This window comes from Lampetra fluviatilis, chromosome 18 (genome assembly GCF_964198595.1).
Source record: "Lampetra fluviatilis chromosome 18, kcLamFluv1.1, whole genome shotgun sequence".
Taxonomy (NCBI): domain Eukaryota; kingdom Metazoa; phylum Chordata; class Hyperoartia; order Petromyzontiformes; family Petromyzontidae; genus Lampetra; species Lampetra fluviatilis.
The window spans coordinates 9,374,923-9,392,772 of NC_136292.1; the positions used below are offsets into that span (position 1 = coordinate 9,374,923).

At 47.5% G+C, this 17,850-nt stretch overlaps 1 protein-coding gene across 3 annotated transcripts in view; it reads left to right on the top strand.

Annotated features, from left to right (window-relative positions):
- The window catches only part of SPATA7 (spermatogenesis associated 7), a 35,818-nt gene extending 31,166 nt beyond the window's left edge, over window positions 1-4,652 (top strand). For 2 of the 3 annotated variants that reach the window (XM_078864559.1, XM_078864560.1), the window contains exons 14-15: window positions 2,400-2,849; window positions 3,603-4,651. In XM_078864559.1, the coding sequence (XP_078720685.1) occupies window positions 2,400-2,849; window positions 3,603-4,376 (1,224 nt within the window). In that variant the 3' untranslated portion in view covers window positions 4,377-4,651. Of the gene's footprint in view, window positions 1-2,399; window positions 2,850-3,602 lie in introns of all 3 variants that reach the window. The other variant, XM_078864561.1, reaches the window with a different exon arrangement.
- The last annotated feature ends 13,198 nt before the right edge of the window (window positions 4,653-17,850 follow it).

Here is a 17,850-nt window from a genome sequence, read left to right on the forward strand (position 1 = left end):
TCCTGAATGGGTGCTCTAAATTCACCGTTATTTTGTGCGCATCTGTTGGAACGTACCACTGACATTATAGGGGTGTTTTGATGGCTCCTCGGACCCAGCGACATTTGTCGCTTATCTGGCTGCACGATAGGTGAAGAGAGGTTAAATATAATGCCATTGCCATTCGCCAAATGTTCCATTGTGTGGGGGGGGGGGGCGGTGATGGGGGGGTTATTATTTTTTTCCAGAGCCCACGCATAATGTGCGGTCATTAGGTTAACATGAATTACATCTAAAGCCATCAATAAATAAATGATTTAATCGAATATGCCACACCACACCTAATGCAAGCGTTCTGGAAAAAAAGCAGATTCGTTTAGCTAATGGGGGGTGGTGGGGTGGGGGAGAGTTCTTGTTAATCCCCGAGATTAGATCTGTTTGCGTGTCGCTTTGGCTGTGTACAACTGCTGCTTTGCTCATAAGCAATCGCTTGTGCTGTGTCGTCTAAGCAGTCGGCCGTCTGTCTGCAGCAGCAGCAGCAGCAACAACAACAGGCTCAAAACAAGCATCAGCGTTTTAACTGGACGAATTGAATGCACGTGCATCCTGTTATTGCCCGCTGCCAAAATATCACGTAGCTGTCGGAGGCAAAATTTGGCTTTCTCCTCGCCCTCGTGGCTTTTGGGGTCTATCCTGCGAGAGTCCCGATTGTTTAACGTCGCTTAATAATGGGCCGTGTAACGGCTCGGTTTTTCTCCAGGTAAAGTTTTTTTTAAAGAAAACATTTACAATTTGTAGTTTACACTTATTTTGTACCTAATGATATTTGTGCCTGGTGACAATTGTGTTAGCCAAGAGACAATTCCACAAAGAGTGACATTCCTGCAATGCCAATATTTTATGTCAATTTCACCAGTGTCTTGGGACCAATTTCCTTTCTGCCAACACTTGAATTAATCCTCAGGCATCCTTGTTAGCAAGCTTTTCTCAATGGGTTCATACCTGGTTTAAAATAAATAATTATTAATCATTTAAGCAATTACCAACCATTTATGGTCTTAGTGAATTTTACAATAAAAACGTTTGCGGTAATGTAGTAATAACGGTAATGCGTGTTCATGCAACCCGTTTTCGCGATAACGAGGTTCTTCCATTGGGGAAAACGCACCATTGTGACGCGGAGCCATGCACCGTTGTAACGCAGTTTCTGAGCGGTCGACCATGAACTGCTTTGCGCGCGGCTGAGCGGTATGGAAATTCTGGGTATGCCCGCGGAATGATGCGGTACGCGGCGGCGTACCCTCATCTTACTTCTTTGTCAGTCCATCTTTACCGTGTGTGCGTAATATCGTATCTTGCCAAATATTATTGTGACATTTATTTATCGTGGGGAAATCGTTCTCGCTTAATGTGTTTTTTTTGGTTAGCGCGGCACTTTTCAGAAATGCGTCTACCGCGTTAAACGTGGCGGGACTGTATGTTCAGCCCTTTGACAATCCTCGATTGGATGAAGGCCTTCACAATTGTTTGTGAGCATTGTTTTATCAGATCTTAACGACGCTGGTCAGTGCCTGTCGGTGAAGGGGCGGGGGGGGGTGTACTGAACCAGTTCAGATATCACTGAAGTTAGCTGGGAATCAAACTCGGGTTGCCGGGTTCATAGCACAGTGTGATAGCCACTGCACCACCGCTCACTCCACCCCACGTGTGTGACTGCTAGGAATGTTTATAATCCATAAAATTCCCACCAAGTCACCGGATTATCAGGAGAGTCGTGTGTTGGGACACCTAATAAGTTCCTAATAGATGGATGCCTCTGCTCTCTCTTGAGGCCTCTGCCGTCTCTTGAGTCTTCTGCTAAAGAGAGAGCAGGTCTTGGCTTACCCCCTCCATCCTGTCCGATCTTTAGCTTTCTTAATCATTTTACTGTACAGAACTGATCCAAGTTGTCAAGCTGGCACCGTTTTCTTCCTTTTTGCATCTTGCCAACAAACATCCTTACTTGCAGAACTTCCTTCATGGCACTTTCACCTCTTTAGAATGTGTCCAATCCACATTTAGCATTTTCTGAGACTCCTCTCCTCCTGAACTGGCTCTAGAATCTCCTCCAAGTTTCTGCTGGATAAAACACTACGCTGCATACGAGGGTTTTCACTCACCTCTTCAACGCTCTGCTCGTTCATCTTGGCAGCAGCATTCTTCTCTTGCTCAATTCCGCTTTCCGTGGCAATCGTGGCGCTAATCTCCTTCGAACATCTGCCATCTTTTGTCAGAATACTTCCCAAATATTAGGATTAGTGACTTCTCCTCGTTGATATTTTTGCAAGCTGTTACATTTTGCACAGCCGGTAGTAATGTTGACTGATCACGACGACGACGCCGCCACCGCCGCCGCTAATGAATGCAATTCCGTTATGCAGACCAAGATGCGCCACATGCTGGAGGTGCTGAAGAGCGATCTCGGAATGGAGAAGTCGCGGGAGTGGGGCAACTCCCCGCCGCGGGACTGGAGGCCCGACGGATCGGACGGTCCGCTCGCCCGCTCTCGCGATTCGCTCCGCCGCGACGGCCATGATTTCGACGACGGCGGCGCTTCACCTACGCGCCCTGCTCAGGAGCGCCGCACGAGAGACGGACACGGCCAGCACGACCGCTCGCGCCGCCCCGTCGACCGCTGGAACGGCGCGGGCGCCGAGGCCTCGCCGGGACACGCGCACGGGAGCTCCGGCGACAGGAGAGGGGGGCGGCACCGGCCTTCGCCGGCCGCCTCCGATGTCCTGCACGGCCACGGGGACGCGTCGCTGGAATTGTCTGGGAAGCACGGTGACCCGGGCACACGTGAACAAGAACTAGGAGAATTCAATATTGATGTAAGTTGCTAAATAATGTTTAATTGTATATTTATAAAAAAAGATGCGTTTCGTAGTTTACTTTGAATTTAATGGAGGACTGATTTGATGATGCATGTATACCTATGCTTCCTATTATGCCAAACAATATATATATTTTTAGTAAAACATTTTAAACGGAGTTTCTTGCATTTGTATATACAAAGACAATACAAAGATCCTCCGTATAGTCTTAACAGACTTGGGGAAAGTGCTGTTAGCGAGCACCTATGAAGCTTGCCACGGCACACAAGGGGGTGGGTGGCCAACACCACACCTGCCCCCCTTTGTCTCCCCAGTGGCGATGTTTACACACCTCACTAGGTACTCATTTGAGGCTGAGTCGACCTAGGGGAGGCCCAGGACCAGTTTAAATATTCACCACTGTTATTGTTTCGTGAGCGGGAATGCAACTTGGTCGCAGAATGTTTGAAAATATACACATATAATCGCGTGTGCAAGTAAATTTACAATGCTAAACTGTGCAAGTCGGTGTACCTATTTGAGAATTGAACAATGGTCCTATGGCTAAACTGGCCCTCGGGTATATCCACTCCCGGTCCAGGGCCGCCAATGCAGATGAGCACCGACCCATGGGAATTTGCACAGGGGAGACGCGCCGAGTCTCGACACGTTGACATGTTTGAGGGTTACTGTGGTACTCGGCGGCCGTGGTCTGAGCATTGACCGATGTTCGCGTAATGATTAAGCGATTGCCTTGTCACCCTCGGCCAGGCTGCCCTGGATGATTCATCGCCGCTTCTCACAGACGATGGACTGGATGACCTCCTGGCAAAGTATCGACATCGGCGCGACTTGAAGTACGACCGTTTCGGCGGCTTGCAACGCGAAGACGAGCAAGCGAGCCCCCAGCGCACCGGCGCCTCCAGCCCAGCTGAAGACACGGGGAAGTTTCCGGTGACGGGCGAGTCGAACCGCGAGCGAGAGGATGGTGGCGATCCAGAACCCGTCGGTGCCACGGAGAACAAAATCGAGGAGCGAGGCTCTGGTTTAAGGCGCCGGAGCCGTCAGCACGCTGGTGCCTCCAGCCTGGCTGAAGACACGGCGACGGTTCCGGTAACGGACGAACGAGAGGATGGTAACGATCCAGAACCGGTCACCGGCACGGAGAACAAAGTCGAGGGGCGAGACGGCGCCGGCGAGATTTGTCCCGATGCCGCCGATGTCGCCGTTGCCGCCGTTGATGAGGACGACGACTTCTTTGGCGGAGCGCAGACCGTCCACGCCGGCTCTGGGCTCAAGCTCGGCAGGACCATGGTGACCCAGGACATTGAGAAGTTGCAGAAGGTCATAACGAGTGTGCTGCATATCGGGGATGAGGAGACTAATGGTCAGTGTTCTGCCGACGAAGAAGCAGGGCTGGGCGATGAGGAGGAAGGCGATCCAGAGCGGGGAAGCAGCGACAAAGAAGGGGGAATGTCTCCTGCGGAAAGCGAGAAGGACGATGCAGAGGCACGAGATGAAGGCGAGGGCAACGACGATTTTTGACGAGTAGATCAACCCTGCAGCAATAGCCCCTTGCACTCATGTTTCGTTTCTTCCAAAGGTTAAACCTTACGTTGCAATTTTATCGTTCACAAAAAAGTTCAAACTGAGGTTACACTGCGTGCAGTTCGTTGTGTTTTTCGCTAATGCATAGAATAATTTTAAAGCTAAAAGATTTGTATCCACTATATCCACGAATATACTGTTAACTTGACTGATATATTGTGTGATGCTTTACAAATTGTATATTTTTAGATGGACAGTATTAATGGAATAAAATAAAAACGTCTTGTGAAAGACATTTGATCTTTATTGCAATTTTTTTTGTCATTTCATCATCCCGAGGTTGCGTTTTGAAATGCACCGATCGGTTTGTGTCTTTAACGTGTTTGTAAAATGTACTTGGTGCCGGAACCTGTAGCCTGGGTTTGAAGCCGGCTCTTTCGTGCTGGCATCGTCTGCAGTTGAACATCTCCCAGGGGCATCTCGCAGGTCACCTCACCTGAAGAAGCCACTTGGTGAGGACCTATTCTCCACCCCTGACCGAACTCGGCTTGACACGAGCACCTGGCCAGTTTTCTCTACCCACTACAGTAATTCTGTTTTTTTTTTGCTGTGGTTGTCCCACCTGATGAAGGAAGCTTGTGTTGCCTCCGAAACGTCGTGATTTAATTTTGTATTGTTTTCACCTACGTGACTTTACCGAAAGAACCAAACAGTATGGAGGCTTGCAGTCACGAAATCTTCAAATCTAGAACCTGGCCAGTTCTTTCTTGCGTTGGGGAGGACTGCCTCGATCCAGCAGTGGATTGATCATGGTTGATGATGAAGTTAATGTTTGACTTTCTGGGTTTCCACTAGCACAGGGGTCGGCAACCTGCGGCTCCGGAGCCGCATGCGGCTCTTTTGAACCTTGACCGCGGCTCCGGGGCGGATGCTAGCGAGGGGAGGAGGCGCACTGTGACACCTGCTCTGGCGTTGCCGCTGCTGACAGGTCGCCGCTCCGCTCCACACTGCCCGCCCGGTGACAGGCAATAACGTTGCCGTTGCTTTGTCACATGTTTGGAAGAAGTAAAAACCTTCCTGGGCAGCAAAGAGCTCACCTTTGCTGAGCTGGAACAGCCAGAGTGGCTGGAAAAATTACATTTTATGGTAGACATGACAGCACATCTAAACACGCTAAATACAACCCTTCAGGGGAAAGGAGGCACAGCCCTGCACATGCTGGAGGAGGTTTTGGCATTCGAGCGCAAGTTGACAGTGTTTGTCAAAGATTTACAGAGAGGTACACTGTTTCACTTTCCCTCTTTGAGAGAGTTCAAACAAAGTCATGATACGATAAATTTGGAATATTTCAAGTCTGCAATCACCACAATGCAAAGTTCGTTTGGGAAACGATTCTGTGAGTTCAGAGAGGAAAAAACGACATTATCCTTCCCTGTCACTCCCCTGGCGATCGATCCATCCCTATTGAATATGACTGCATTTGCAGGTGTAAGTCAACCTGATCTTGAGATGGAACTGGCCGATATAGCCGACAAAGATATATGGGTGTCCAAGTTCAAATGCTTGACCGCTACTCTTGAGGATGTTGCCCGTCAGAAGGCCATTCTGGCTCAGAATCATAAATGGAGTGATGTTGAAAACCTTCCCAAACAGGACAAACTTGTATTCGAAACATGGAATGCCATCCCCAACACTTATATAAACATGAAAAAGTATGCATTTGGAGTCCTGTCGATCTTCGGCTCCACATATGTATGTGAGCAGGTCTTCTCCAACATGAACTATATTAAAAACAAACATCGATCACGCCTCACAGATGACAGCTTGCAAGCCTGTGTGAAAATGAAGGTGACGTCTTACAGCCCTGATGTGCAGACACTGTGCACTGAGGTTCAGGAGCAAAAATCCCATTAACCAGGTAATTTAGCTATTAATTTGCAAAAATATATTTTACATTGTTAAGTGAAAAAGTCCTTTTTTTATTCAGATTGACAGCTGACTGCACGATCCTGTATATAGCAATAAGGTAAGAAACAATATATGCAGTGTTATATTTGTTTTAAATGTTGCAATGGTTTTGCGGCTCCCAGTTTATTTTTTCCTTCGGAAACGGGTCCAAGTGGCTCTTTATGTCTTAAAGGTTGCAGACCCCTGCACTAGCAGGTCGGAGAAATGCCAACTAATTAAACTCAAATGTTTCCTATTTAAATCTGTGAAAGGTAATATAATGTCCCACTACTGGTGCCTATCGGTGTGCGACTGTCCATACGTCGTTTTTTATTCATGAGCTTTCTTGATTGTAACAGTAATTGGATGGAATCCATCATGTACGACTTATTTTAACGTCAAAACGTATTCACTGCTGTTCTATACGCATTCTAAAACATACAGAGAGGATGTATTCATATTTTCATAACGTTTGAGAGTTGGGTCAGGACTTGCGATACGAGTGATGCGGATATCGGATGCAGGAGTGGTGGTGATTGAAGCAAATTAACCGTACTGCGGTCACCCCTTGTATTCACTTCACAGCCAGGCAACAACAGTTAACTCTGCATGTGATGATGTTCTTCACTTGATGTCTCACTCAAATCTACCTTTATATATGTGTTTTTATTCCCATAAGACAGAAGAGTTTGATAGTGTTATGGACGCACGTATAATATTCTATCTGCTCTATCAATTCACGAAACAAATTGTAAGCAACGCTTTATAAAACCCCGGTATTGGACTGAAGTTGAGCGAGCAATGCTTTGAACGCCGACTCGTTGCCTAAAGTTTATTTTCTCTCCGCTGCAGCTCATATTATGAACCAGCAGAGGGCACTAAAGTCACAGTAATTTACGCACTTGAAAACCAAACTTTTTATTTTACCATAAGGCCCACTCTTTTTCAGAAGCGACCTGGCCACAAATGATAGCTAAACGAGAAGCGGCTTACCACGTGGACATTTATAGCAGCCAAATATTCTATAAAAGCTTGTTTCTAAATGCGGAGGGACAACCCGGAGGACACGGAAAAAAATCCACACGACCACAGGGAAAAGATGCACACTTCAAATATACAGGCGAAAGGGTCGAACCCACGACCTCCTGCATACCAGACAAGGGAGTTAACATCTCGCTACCGCGGCGATTTAAATGCGTGTATAGTGTTAACTTTGGGAAGGCAGGCAGTTTCATCTTAATGACGTGTTACTTTTAAGGGTGCACAGCCAACGTTATTAATATTGAGAAGTATGGTTTGTGTCCATATAAAATAAAACAATGCTATGCGTTCCCCAGTGAAATGTCTACAACTTCTTAACGGAATTTTCCCGTCTTGGTCAAAATATCACGACTGATTTCATACCTGAACAGCAAAAAAAAAGGTTTGCTGGCTTGGGCTGCCTGGCTGACTGCATCCCACAGCGTTGAGTGGGGCCTATGCGTGCTGACGTCATGCCCCCCCCCCCCCCATTCTCCACCCTGGCCTTGTATCCCGCGCAGATGCACGGTCAGTGCTCGCCATTAAAGACTATAAATATACATTTCTCCTTAGGGGCCGTCCATAAATGACGTCACGCACCTAGGGGGGGGGGGGTTGAGAAATGCAACGTCACATCAAAATGCGCAACTTTAAATATAGACAACACGTTCTACTTAATTAAATTGACTTTTTAATAAATGTTTTCTCCTACAACATCAGAGTGCAGCGCCACATTAAATACGCACTACAATGACAACAGATTAAAGCGATTTGAAGCATGTTTTATTTTTTGGGGGGGGCAGAGCTTTGTGACATCATATTTGAGGGGGGGGTCTGACTTTTTGTGACGCCGTGTGACGAGGGGAGGGGGGGGAAATCGTCCATAATCGCGTGACGTCATTTATGGACGGCCCCTTGTATAAACTAATGATGCTGACATGCACTCCAAGAAGGCTGTGTGGGTGATGAAATGTTTAATAAAATACCTTTATTTTGAACATGGCAAACAAATATGGGAAGGATGCTTATCATGTATGTAGGTATTTTGTTTGTAATGCGACTGAATTTCAATATCGGTTCATGTGAGCAGGTTGCAAAAGCATTTTCCACACACGTACAGCGTTCTAAAAATGAGCATGAAGAGACAGGGGCAGATGATTGAACCTTTGGACCATTTCCCACTTTGCAGGCCGGGTCACTCGGAGTCCGGGTTTATGCCAAAGCTGAAAATCAGAACGACACCACAGATTGCGATTTGCCATGGTATAGCAAGCCCCAATGTACCCCCTTCATTTAAAAAAAAGTGCAGATGTTCCGATTATGTGTGAGTAACCGCTTGCGAGTGCTTGTGTATCTGTGGAAATCGTCACGTAAAATAGGAGACAACTAACTGCATTCTCTTGATACATAAAAGTAAAATTAGACACCCATATAAAGGGCCTGTGTGCATTCCAATACAGAGCATCTGTCAAACGTTAAGCTCAACATTTGTGAAGAACGCTGCTGTAACATGAATAATGGGTGGCGTTTTCCGTCTTCACAGCACAACAAATAAGTAGCTATACTCTTTGGTTCTTTCCGTAAAGTTACGTGGGTATCAAATAAAAGAAATCCCGACGTTTCGAGCGCAACACAAGCGTCCGTCATCATGATGTGTTGCGCCCGAAACGTCGTGATTTATTTTATTTTATACCGACGTGACTTTATCGAAAGAACCAAAGAGTATGGATTCCTGCAGTCACGAAAGCTTCAAATCAAGATTGAAACAAGTAGCGAAATATTAAATACTTGAGAGGTATTACAACAGATTGTTTTCGAATTGCATCTGTTTAAGCAAGCACGCCCTTGGTTATGAGACCCCGCTAGTCCAAACCGGTCCACAATTTGCTGTTTAAACAAAATTCTGCTGATAACATAAAACCCGCAAGGCCGGTTGACCATTCGCCTAAAACAGTTTAACGTGGAGATACGGAACTGATGTGGATTTACTTTATTAGCCATAATACACAGCAATGAGTTTCTTCACATATATGCGTTCTCATTGATCACGATTGATATTTGGGTTTGGCCATAAAATAACAGTTAGGGGCAGTGGTAGTGCACGTTTAATTCTCAACAACTTAAAAAAATTCAAGTAAGGTTAATTTAAAACAGAAATTAATATTTCTAGATTTGAAGTTTTCGTGACTGCAAGGATCCATACTCTTTGTTTTTTTTCGGTAAAGTCACGTAGGTAAAAAACAAAACATAAATTAAATCACGACGTTTCGGAAGCAACACAAGCAACCGTAATCAGTTGTTGACTGCTCCAGACGTCTCAGTTATTTTGCTGGAGCAGCCAACACCTGATGATGGTTGCGTGTGTTGCTTCCGAAACATCGTGATTTAATTTATTTGCTTTTTTACCTACGTGACTTTACCGAAAAAACCAAAGAGTAGAGAAATTATTATGGAAAGGGGAAAAAACATTTGAGGGGTCAATTAATCGGGGGGTCACAACACATCTGGAAACACCGTGTAAAGTGTTTCTGTAAATTCTGATAAATCGCCAGGAGCAACAGAGAAGCCGTGGGGTCAACTCTTCGTGCCAACCACCGTCTCACTCGGCCACTCGTGCGTCGGTTTGCCTTGCCCCCTCTGGGAAACGAAATGACGACATGTCAATGGAAAGGAGACGAATGTGCACGTCTTGCCTTGAGCGTTATGTCATTGTGTAAACTGACAAAGACCACGACTTTTCATGTAAGGCTCATAGGACGGCTGCCTCAACTCGCGCGTGTGCTGGGGAGTGAGAGTGGAGTGGTTTAGCGCTGCGAACCCTGCCACCCGAGTTCGATTCCCGATCACTGCCCACCATGAGTGGCAATTATCTGAACCAGTCCTGAGCCTTCCCCTGGGTCGACTCGGCTTTAAATGAGCACATTGCTGGGGACAAGAGGCGGATATAGAAACATCCCAGGGGGGAAATGCCCCAAATTTAAAAGCTTTTTAAATGAGACGCACATCAACAATAATAGTAGTAGTAATAATAATATAAAAACATGTCTTTCTGATTAATGTCTATGAAATGTCTGCGACTAGCTGGGGAGATAAAGACGGCCGGGAATTAGGGGGTGAGATGGCGTAGTGGTTAGCACCCCGCGCTGCGACCCCGGCAACCCGAGTTCGATTCCTGCAAACAGCGAACACCGGTGACGATTATCTGTACCAGTCCTGGGCCCCCCCCCTAGGTCGACTCAGCCTAAAATGTGTACCTGATGGGGCGTGTAAACAACATCGCCAATGGGGAGACAAAGGCGGTGGGGCGTGGTCCTGGCCTTCCCATGCCCTTCGTGTGCCGTGGCGGCCTTCATAGGTGGCTACTCGCCAACAGCACTTGCCCCAACAGTGTGTTATAGGTTATCCAGGGGGGGTGGGTATCTTTGTCTTTATATGCGTGTCGCATGGGCCGTTGTGCAAATCGGCATTCCGATGGGCGGGTAGCGTGATGCGAGCGTTGCCCTCTCTCCGCCTCGTGGCTGTCACGCCATGCGATCACGACGGGGGGCTCTTCTCGGCTCGGGCACGAGCCAAAGCGTAGCAGAAGCAGCAGCATCGGTCTCAGTATAAACACAGAGACAGAGAGAGAGAGCAGAGAAAGGGGGGCATTGTGGGGGGTGGTCGGGTGGGGGGCTCAGAGGGTAGGGTCTCTGGCACACAAGGCCATCAAGAAGACAGTCGTTCCTTTGTTTCTGTCCCACCGAGCGATTTAAATAAAACAAGATTCCAGATGAGAGGCGTCCTGTAGCCAGTTTTCTTGTATTGGGTTTCTCCATTTGCGCATTTTTTCTTGGAGGGGTCAGTAGTGGTGGGGGGGGGGATTCCTACAAAGTTGAGCTGTAACTATTTTTCGTAATATTTCACGGAGCGTGCCGCATGCGTATTTTCGAAATACTACAATGTGTTTACGTATTACGTTTGGTCATGAACTCAATAAAAACATTTTTATCGTCGTATGTTTTACAACATTGCATGGGTGGGCGGAGGGAGGTGGAGTGTGATGAGGATAACTGTTACATCGCAAGGCCGTGAGAGATTGCAACAGCTTTGGCAGATCTTCATCCAGTAGTGGATTGCTCATGACTGATGATGACACCATTGTCATTCGTTCAGCGTGTGGTGCTCATCTTCATTGGTGGTCCTAAGGCCTCAGCTAACTATGGCAAACATCCCACGTGACTGTGAAGGGAGCCAGTCTGCCGATAGATACATTGTAGAATTTGCACAAAGCTATTCTTAATATCACATAAGCAGTTCTGTCTTTATGCAGGATGGACCTGTATCCCATTCACATGGGCCCCTTATATAACACTTGAACATGTTTGAGGAATTGACCCGGTAGAGACATTGAAAAGCAACGTACAACACCTTTAAAATGTGTGTGTGTGTGGCGAAACTAGTAATAGCGCCTGAAATATTTGCCCATAGAATATTTCATGACCACGGGGTGTTACACGACCTAAGTTTAACATCCCATTCGTCAAAGATTTCACATTCGACCGTACATCATCCAGTCAGATAGAACTTCCATTTACCTCGGGTGCACTGAAGACTGACAAATTACAAAGAATGCCCCTTTTTTTGTTGGTCACCCATCCAGTTACTGTGCAAGCCCTACTCCTTGGCTTTTGAGGTCTGGCGAGATCGGGTTGCAAGGTGCTACAGCTGCAGGCCACGCTACCTTGGTTAACCTGGCAAGGGAAAGTCACATGCCCTCATCTCTCATGCTTCTCTCTTTACACTCGCAGAGCTTTCAAGAATCTCACCAGTCATGCTGCATAAGTGGGCGGAGCTGTGGCGCAGCGATTAGCGCACTCATCTACGAATCATTCGGACAACGTGCATTTGATTCTCCAGGTCACGGCTAACTTTAGTGGAGAGTGGTACAGGAACCAACCCTTTGCAAGCGCAACTTCCACAACCCGCACTGAACAGCAACCCCCACAACACGAGGTGTGGGAAGGGCTTCCTCTAGCAATGGATTGCCAAACGGCTTTTAAAGTGTGGGTACTCTCACCCTCTTTCAAAATGTTTTGCTCGAAGCGTAAAAGAATAGACCAAAATACTCCCCGTTGTGGGTGTCTAGAACTCTCTCTAGTGGAGGCTTTTATATCAGCAGTGACGTGAGCAATACATTTTTTTATTTTACCAAGGTAAGGCCCATTGAGCTGTATATCTCATTTTTCAGAAGCGACCTGGCCACAAATGATAGCTCAACGAAGTGGCTCATCGCGTGGAAATTTAACACATTCCTGCGGAGGGAGCTGGTAGGAACGTTGGGTTGCTCGGTCAATGGCCAGGGTCAACGGCGGCTTGGTGTATTCCGCAAATATGTCCGACTGTGAGGGTGGGCACAAGCCGGCGTGAGTAGGTTAAACATTGAGTTTTATCAGGGCACCACGGGGTGACCAGCCCCTCCCCACCCAGCCTCACCTTTCCCACCACCCACCCAGCCCCACCCTCCCCACCCAGCCCCTCCCTCCCCACCCAGCCCCACCCAGCCCCCCCACCCTCCCCACCTAGCCCCTCCCCACCCTCCCCTCTCCACCCAGCCCCACCCCTCCCATTTTTGGATGGACGGACAGAATAATCCCCTGTGGGCTGGTGGAACCAGGTGGTTCCTACCAGTATAACAGCTAAATACTCTAAATGCGCGTTGATTCTAAATGTGGAGGGAAAAACCGGAGGAGCTGGAGAAAAATCCACGCGACCATGGGGAGAGAAAGAACATGCTAACACCAAATATACTGACGTCAGGGGTCGGGATCGAACCCACGTCTTCTTGTCTAGCAGGGGAGGTAGTTAACGTCTCATAGCCACCGTGGCTCAGGCCAGCCTGTTTAACCTTCCCGTCCGGGAACAGGGGGGAGGTTCAATTGTCGAGAAACTTTTCCACAAAAAAATGACACAAACCTCCGCGTGCATTCATTCAGGTCTTACTTTCGCTGCATTCCTCGGGGCCCGTGTCGTGACGTAAAGGGACAACAGAGTAAAAAGAATGTGACTTCTCCCATCCAGAGTAACAATAACCCAAGGTCACACACACACCCTGTGTAAACTGGTAGCTTGATGTTTGGAATGTTTGTGCTGATTCAATGATAAACGCCTCTCACCGCTTGCAGGGGTCGCATGCTCCCTGTTTACAATGCATTCTGCCGCGGCAATCTATATATTAATAGCATGATGCGACAATTCGCATTTAAGTTGTGCGTTAGCGTTTCAATTGTCTCGGTTTTTTTTAATCGCGTGAAGTTAACTCGTTCATTCCTTCACCCGTTGGCGAGGACGTTCTCATCGCCCACACACCCCACACCCCCCGATACGGTGCTCAACCACCAACACTGCAGCTCGCAGGAACACGAAGATCCACCCCGTGTCGCCCGAACAGACTTTTGGGGGCAAGTGCTGTTCGTGAGCACTGTAAAGGTCCGCACGGCACACGAGGTGGTGGGTGGCCAGAACCACGCAACGCCCGCCCGCCTTTGTCTCTCGAGTGGAGATGCACACACGTTGTCAACACCAGGTACCCATGTGACGCCGAATCGACAGAGGAGATGCCCAGGACCGGTTTAGATATTGGTAGCCATGAGCGGGTATCCAATTCGGGTGGCTGGTTTCGTAGCCCAGCGCGCTAACCACTGGACCACCGCTCCCCACGACGACACGCAGAGTTCGTCCCAGTGCCGGATTAAACTCGTGCGTGGCCTGTAGCACGTGTTGTTACAAAGGGGCCCTAAATAGAAAAAAACATAAATATTAAAACACAATTAGATTGTTTTACTTGCATAGTAAAGTAATTGTATATTTTATTTGCTATACAAACATAATGCGACAAATCGCTAACCTTAAACACCCAGTCGTTCATAAAAGTTTAAGGCGGTATAGTACTATAATAATAGAGCAAGTGCAGAATCACTGAACCGGAATTGATAGCTTGAAATCATTTAGAGCGGGGCCCTTAAAAGTGCGGGGTATGTAGCATTTGTAACTACTTTTGCTACCAAGATAATCCGGCACAGCCTCGTCCACCACTCACCACAACACTGCAGTTCAACACACTACTCTCCCTGCCGCTTCGCTCGCACTGCTCAACTTTGGGATGTCCTCCCATCATCGTCTCTTCCCCAAAGTTCGTATAACCTGGCTCAATTGAAGAACCCCGTGCGTGTATTTTCTCATATAATCATACATGTATCATCAATAGTTTCTGATTGTTGTGCGAAAAAACCACGGTATTTACATTGGGGGTGTAATAGCAGTCCGATTATTGAGAGTGATGGTCATGCAATGTTCTTGCCCAAGGGTGGCACCGAAGCGATGTAAAAGCTCCTGTAACGTGCAAAATACCAAGTTAGTATAAGCTGACCGCACGAACTTGGCAGGCAGACAATTCAAATAATTTCTAACTTATTGGTTGCATAATAGTGAACATTTTATAAATCACATTCCTTTGTCCGTCCAGACCGAGACTTTATTTCAGCTTTTGAAGGCCCATTTGAGCTTAGAAGCCCTTTGACGAGGACAACAACAATCCATTACTGAATGAGGACGTCCCACTGCATCGTGTCGGTCATGGACATCTGTGAAAAGGAGCGTCGTAGTTAATCGGATTCCCTCCAGTGTACATAAAGATTCTGATTCGGTGGGGATTCGCGAAGGAAGGGCCGGTTCAGATTTAGCTCACCACTGACGTTAACTGTGGCAGGAAATTGAACACAGATCGCTGGGTTCATAGCAGAGTTAAAAAACGAAGTTAACCTCATTGAGCATTGAGATTGAGCAATCATTGGAAGGATGTTATTAACCAGGTAAAACCATAACTGCTTTTGGCCTGTCTTCATATCCGCATCTCCAGTTTCCTAACCCTCCCACTCCCAGCCCCGCCCACTTTCCCTCCCCACCCCGGCATTTTTTGCCGTGCTTGCATCTTACTTGTAGCCTCCACTCCCCCTACCCCACATCCCCACCCTCCCTGTCTCCCCTCCCTGGCTCCTCATCCCCCCTTCTCTTGCCTATATAGCCTCTTCTTGCAGCAGCCCCCTTTGCCCACTTCAGCAATTGTTTCTTGCTGTAGTTGTCCCACCTGATGACGGATGCTTGTGTTGCGCCCGAAACGTCGTGATTTAATTTATTGTATTTTATACCTACGTGACTTTACCGAAAGAACCAAAGAGTATTAACCTCATTATTATATTGTTCCTATACTTTTTGGTTCTTTCGGTAAAGTCACGTAGATAGAAAATTAATAGATCACGACGTTTCGATCGCAACACAAGCGACCGTCTTCAGGTGAGAGAGAGAAAGCTACTGAGACACGAGGTCTTATATAGGCCTGAGATGGGTGCAGCCTCAGGGTAAGAGGGCGGGGCTAGAGATGGTCTCCCTGAGGCTGTGGAAGTGGCCATTGTATTGTGAGAGATTAGCATGTCAATGCGGTGACTTGCCTAGTATGTCGCAGCATCGGTGACTGAGCGAGAAGGACATCCAGCCCGTCAATACAAAGACATCCAACCTAATAATGCAACTCAGAGAGTCAGATAAAACGCAGGAAGGATGGAAACATCACAGCCAGTTATGACTTTACCTGGTTAATCACATCCTTCCAATGATTGCTCAATTTGTACCCATCTTCTCGGGTAGAAGTGTGTCTGTGTTTATATATCTGGATGGCTTCATGAACAAATCTCTGATTATAGCCAGTGGGTTTGCGGGATTTCAGTGGTCATTGTGAAGCCCCCCCCCACCCACTGTCACCTACCCAACTCCGCCACCCCTTCCACAACCCCACCCTGCACTACCCAAAGCAACCCAACCCCGCGTCTGGGGAAAGGAGCTGGGCTGTAAGCAGAGGCGGGGCCTAATGAAGAAGGGGCGGGGCCTAACGAATAAGGGGCGAGGTCTAAAGAAAGGGTGGGGCCTAAAAGGAAAGACGCAGAGTGGAAAAAAAGAAGATGCGATAGGGGCCATAACCAGGAGGGGGTGGGGGCTAATGATTAAGTGGGTGGGGGCATAAAGAGGAAGGAAGACCTACAGAGGTTCCACTCCCCTGTCGATGTTAATGTAGTAAAAGCATGGAATTGTATACGTGCAGCAGGCAGCGTAACTTAAGTGTCGCAGATACGGCCACAATGCCTATAACTTTGGACTCTGAGCAGGATGGACCCTGGATAGTGCTTGAATGGGTGACTCTCATGCATAGCAGGTGTTATAGGCTACTGCGGAGCTGCATTGTGGGGCAGGGGAGGGCATTGCAAAAATAAACACCCATTGTCGCATTGTTCTCCTATGTTCCCACGGCTTTCACAAAACCCGTGCTGGCTAACTCGGTGAAGTATGGTCAAATAACCACCATGGCCTGCCTGCATTGCGTAAGAAGAAGGGTAGTCATCTGGTAGTACACCATTGGGTTAAAACCAACTTGGTTAACCAGTATTTCCAGGACTTGGTAAAAAAACATTAATCAAATGAGATGCTCCGTTGTTTAATCTTTTCCTTCCCTTTTAATCAGCCACTGGCCCTGAGTGCAATCATTTATGCTCGTCGCGCAGGTATCTCTTCAACAGTGACAGCTCAAGCACGCGCGCCATCCCGAGATAATGAAACGAGAGGACATGCATGGAGGACACTGTTTTTATATATATAATTTATTTTTTGGTTGCGGGATATCCAAGTGGGTGGAAAGGAAATGTGCTACAATTCATGTTAATCTTGGCTGTGGAATGGATTCCGCAAAGACCAGAGACAGGGGCTCGTCAGCAGTAATTGTATGCGATGTATGCAGAGCCGATAATGTGCACTTTCGAACATTCTGTCAAAAAATAGCCCAACTAATTTCCTGCTCAAATGAACATGTGGGGGGGGGGGGGGGCGCTCATCTCCCACTTAGGCCAGACCCATTGGTGAAATTTCCACATTTTTATTATGGCAGTGCAAAGTCTATACATAGGACAACCAATGTTGTTGACTTTGCCACAAAGTGATACTTTAGTCATTGTGTAATGACAATAGAGTCTGCATGCGGTGTGAAGGGACTAGTGGCCACGGGAGGTAATGACAGGGAGGTCAGCCTACAGTACGAATGCACCAGTGGCCACGGGAGGTAATGACAGGGGTATCAGTTGTGAGCCTGAAGGGACTGGTGGCTACGGGAATGTTCGAGAAGGGAGCGTGGCCAGGCGACGGAAGAGGACGGTGGAGTCTGCCAGTAGAGGGAGCGTCCAGAGTCAGCGAGAAGGTTCGAGAAGGGGGGCGTGGCCTCGTTGTTATAAAAGTGAGATGCGTGGGAGACTTGGGGCTGTTGCAGTGGGGGTCTCCGCCTTATGTCAAGTGAACGTGTCTTCAATAAAGTGCCATCTCAAGAGAAGTGTGTCAAGTCGTCATTACAATTGTATTGTTCCCGTGCCTCCAATTCGCACTGTTTACTATGTATGGTGCGAAAGAAGTTCAACATGCACACACGTCCCTG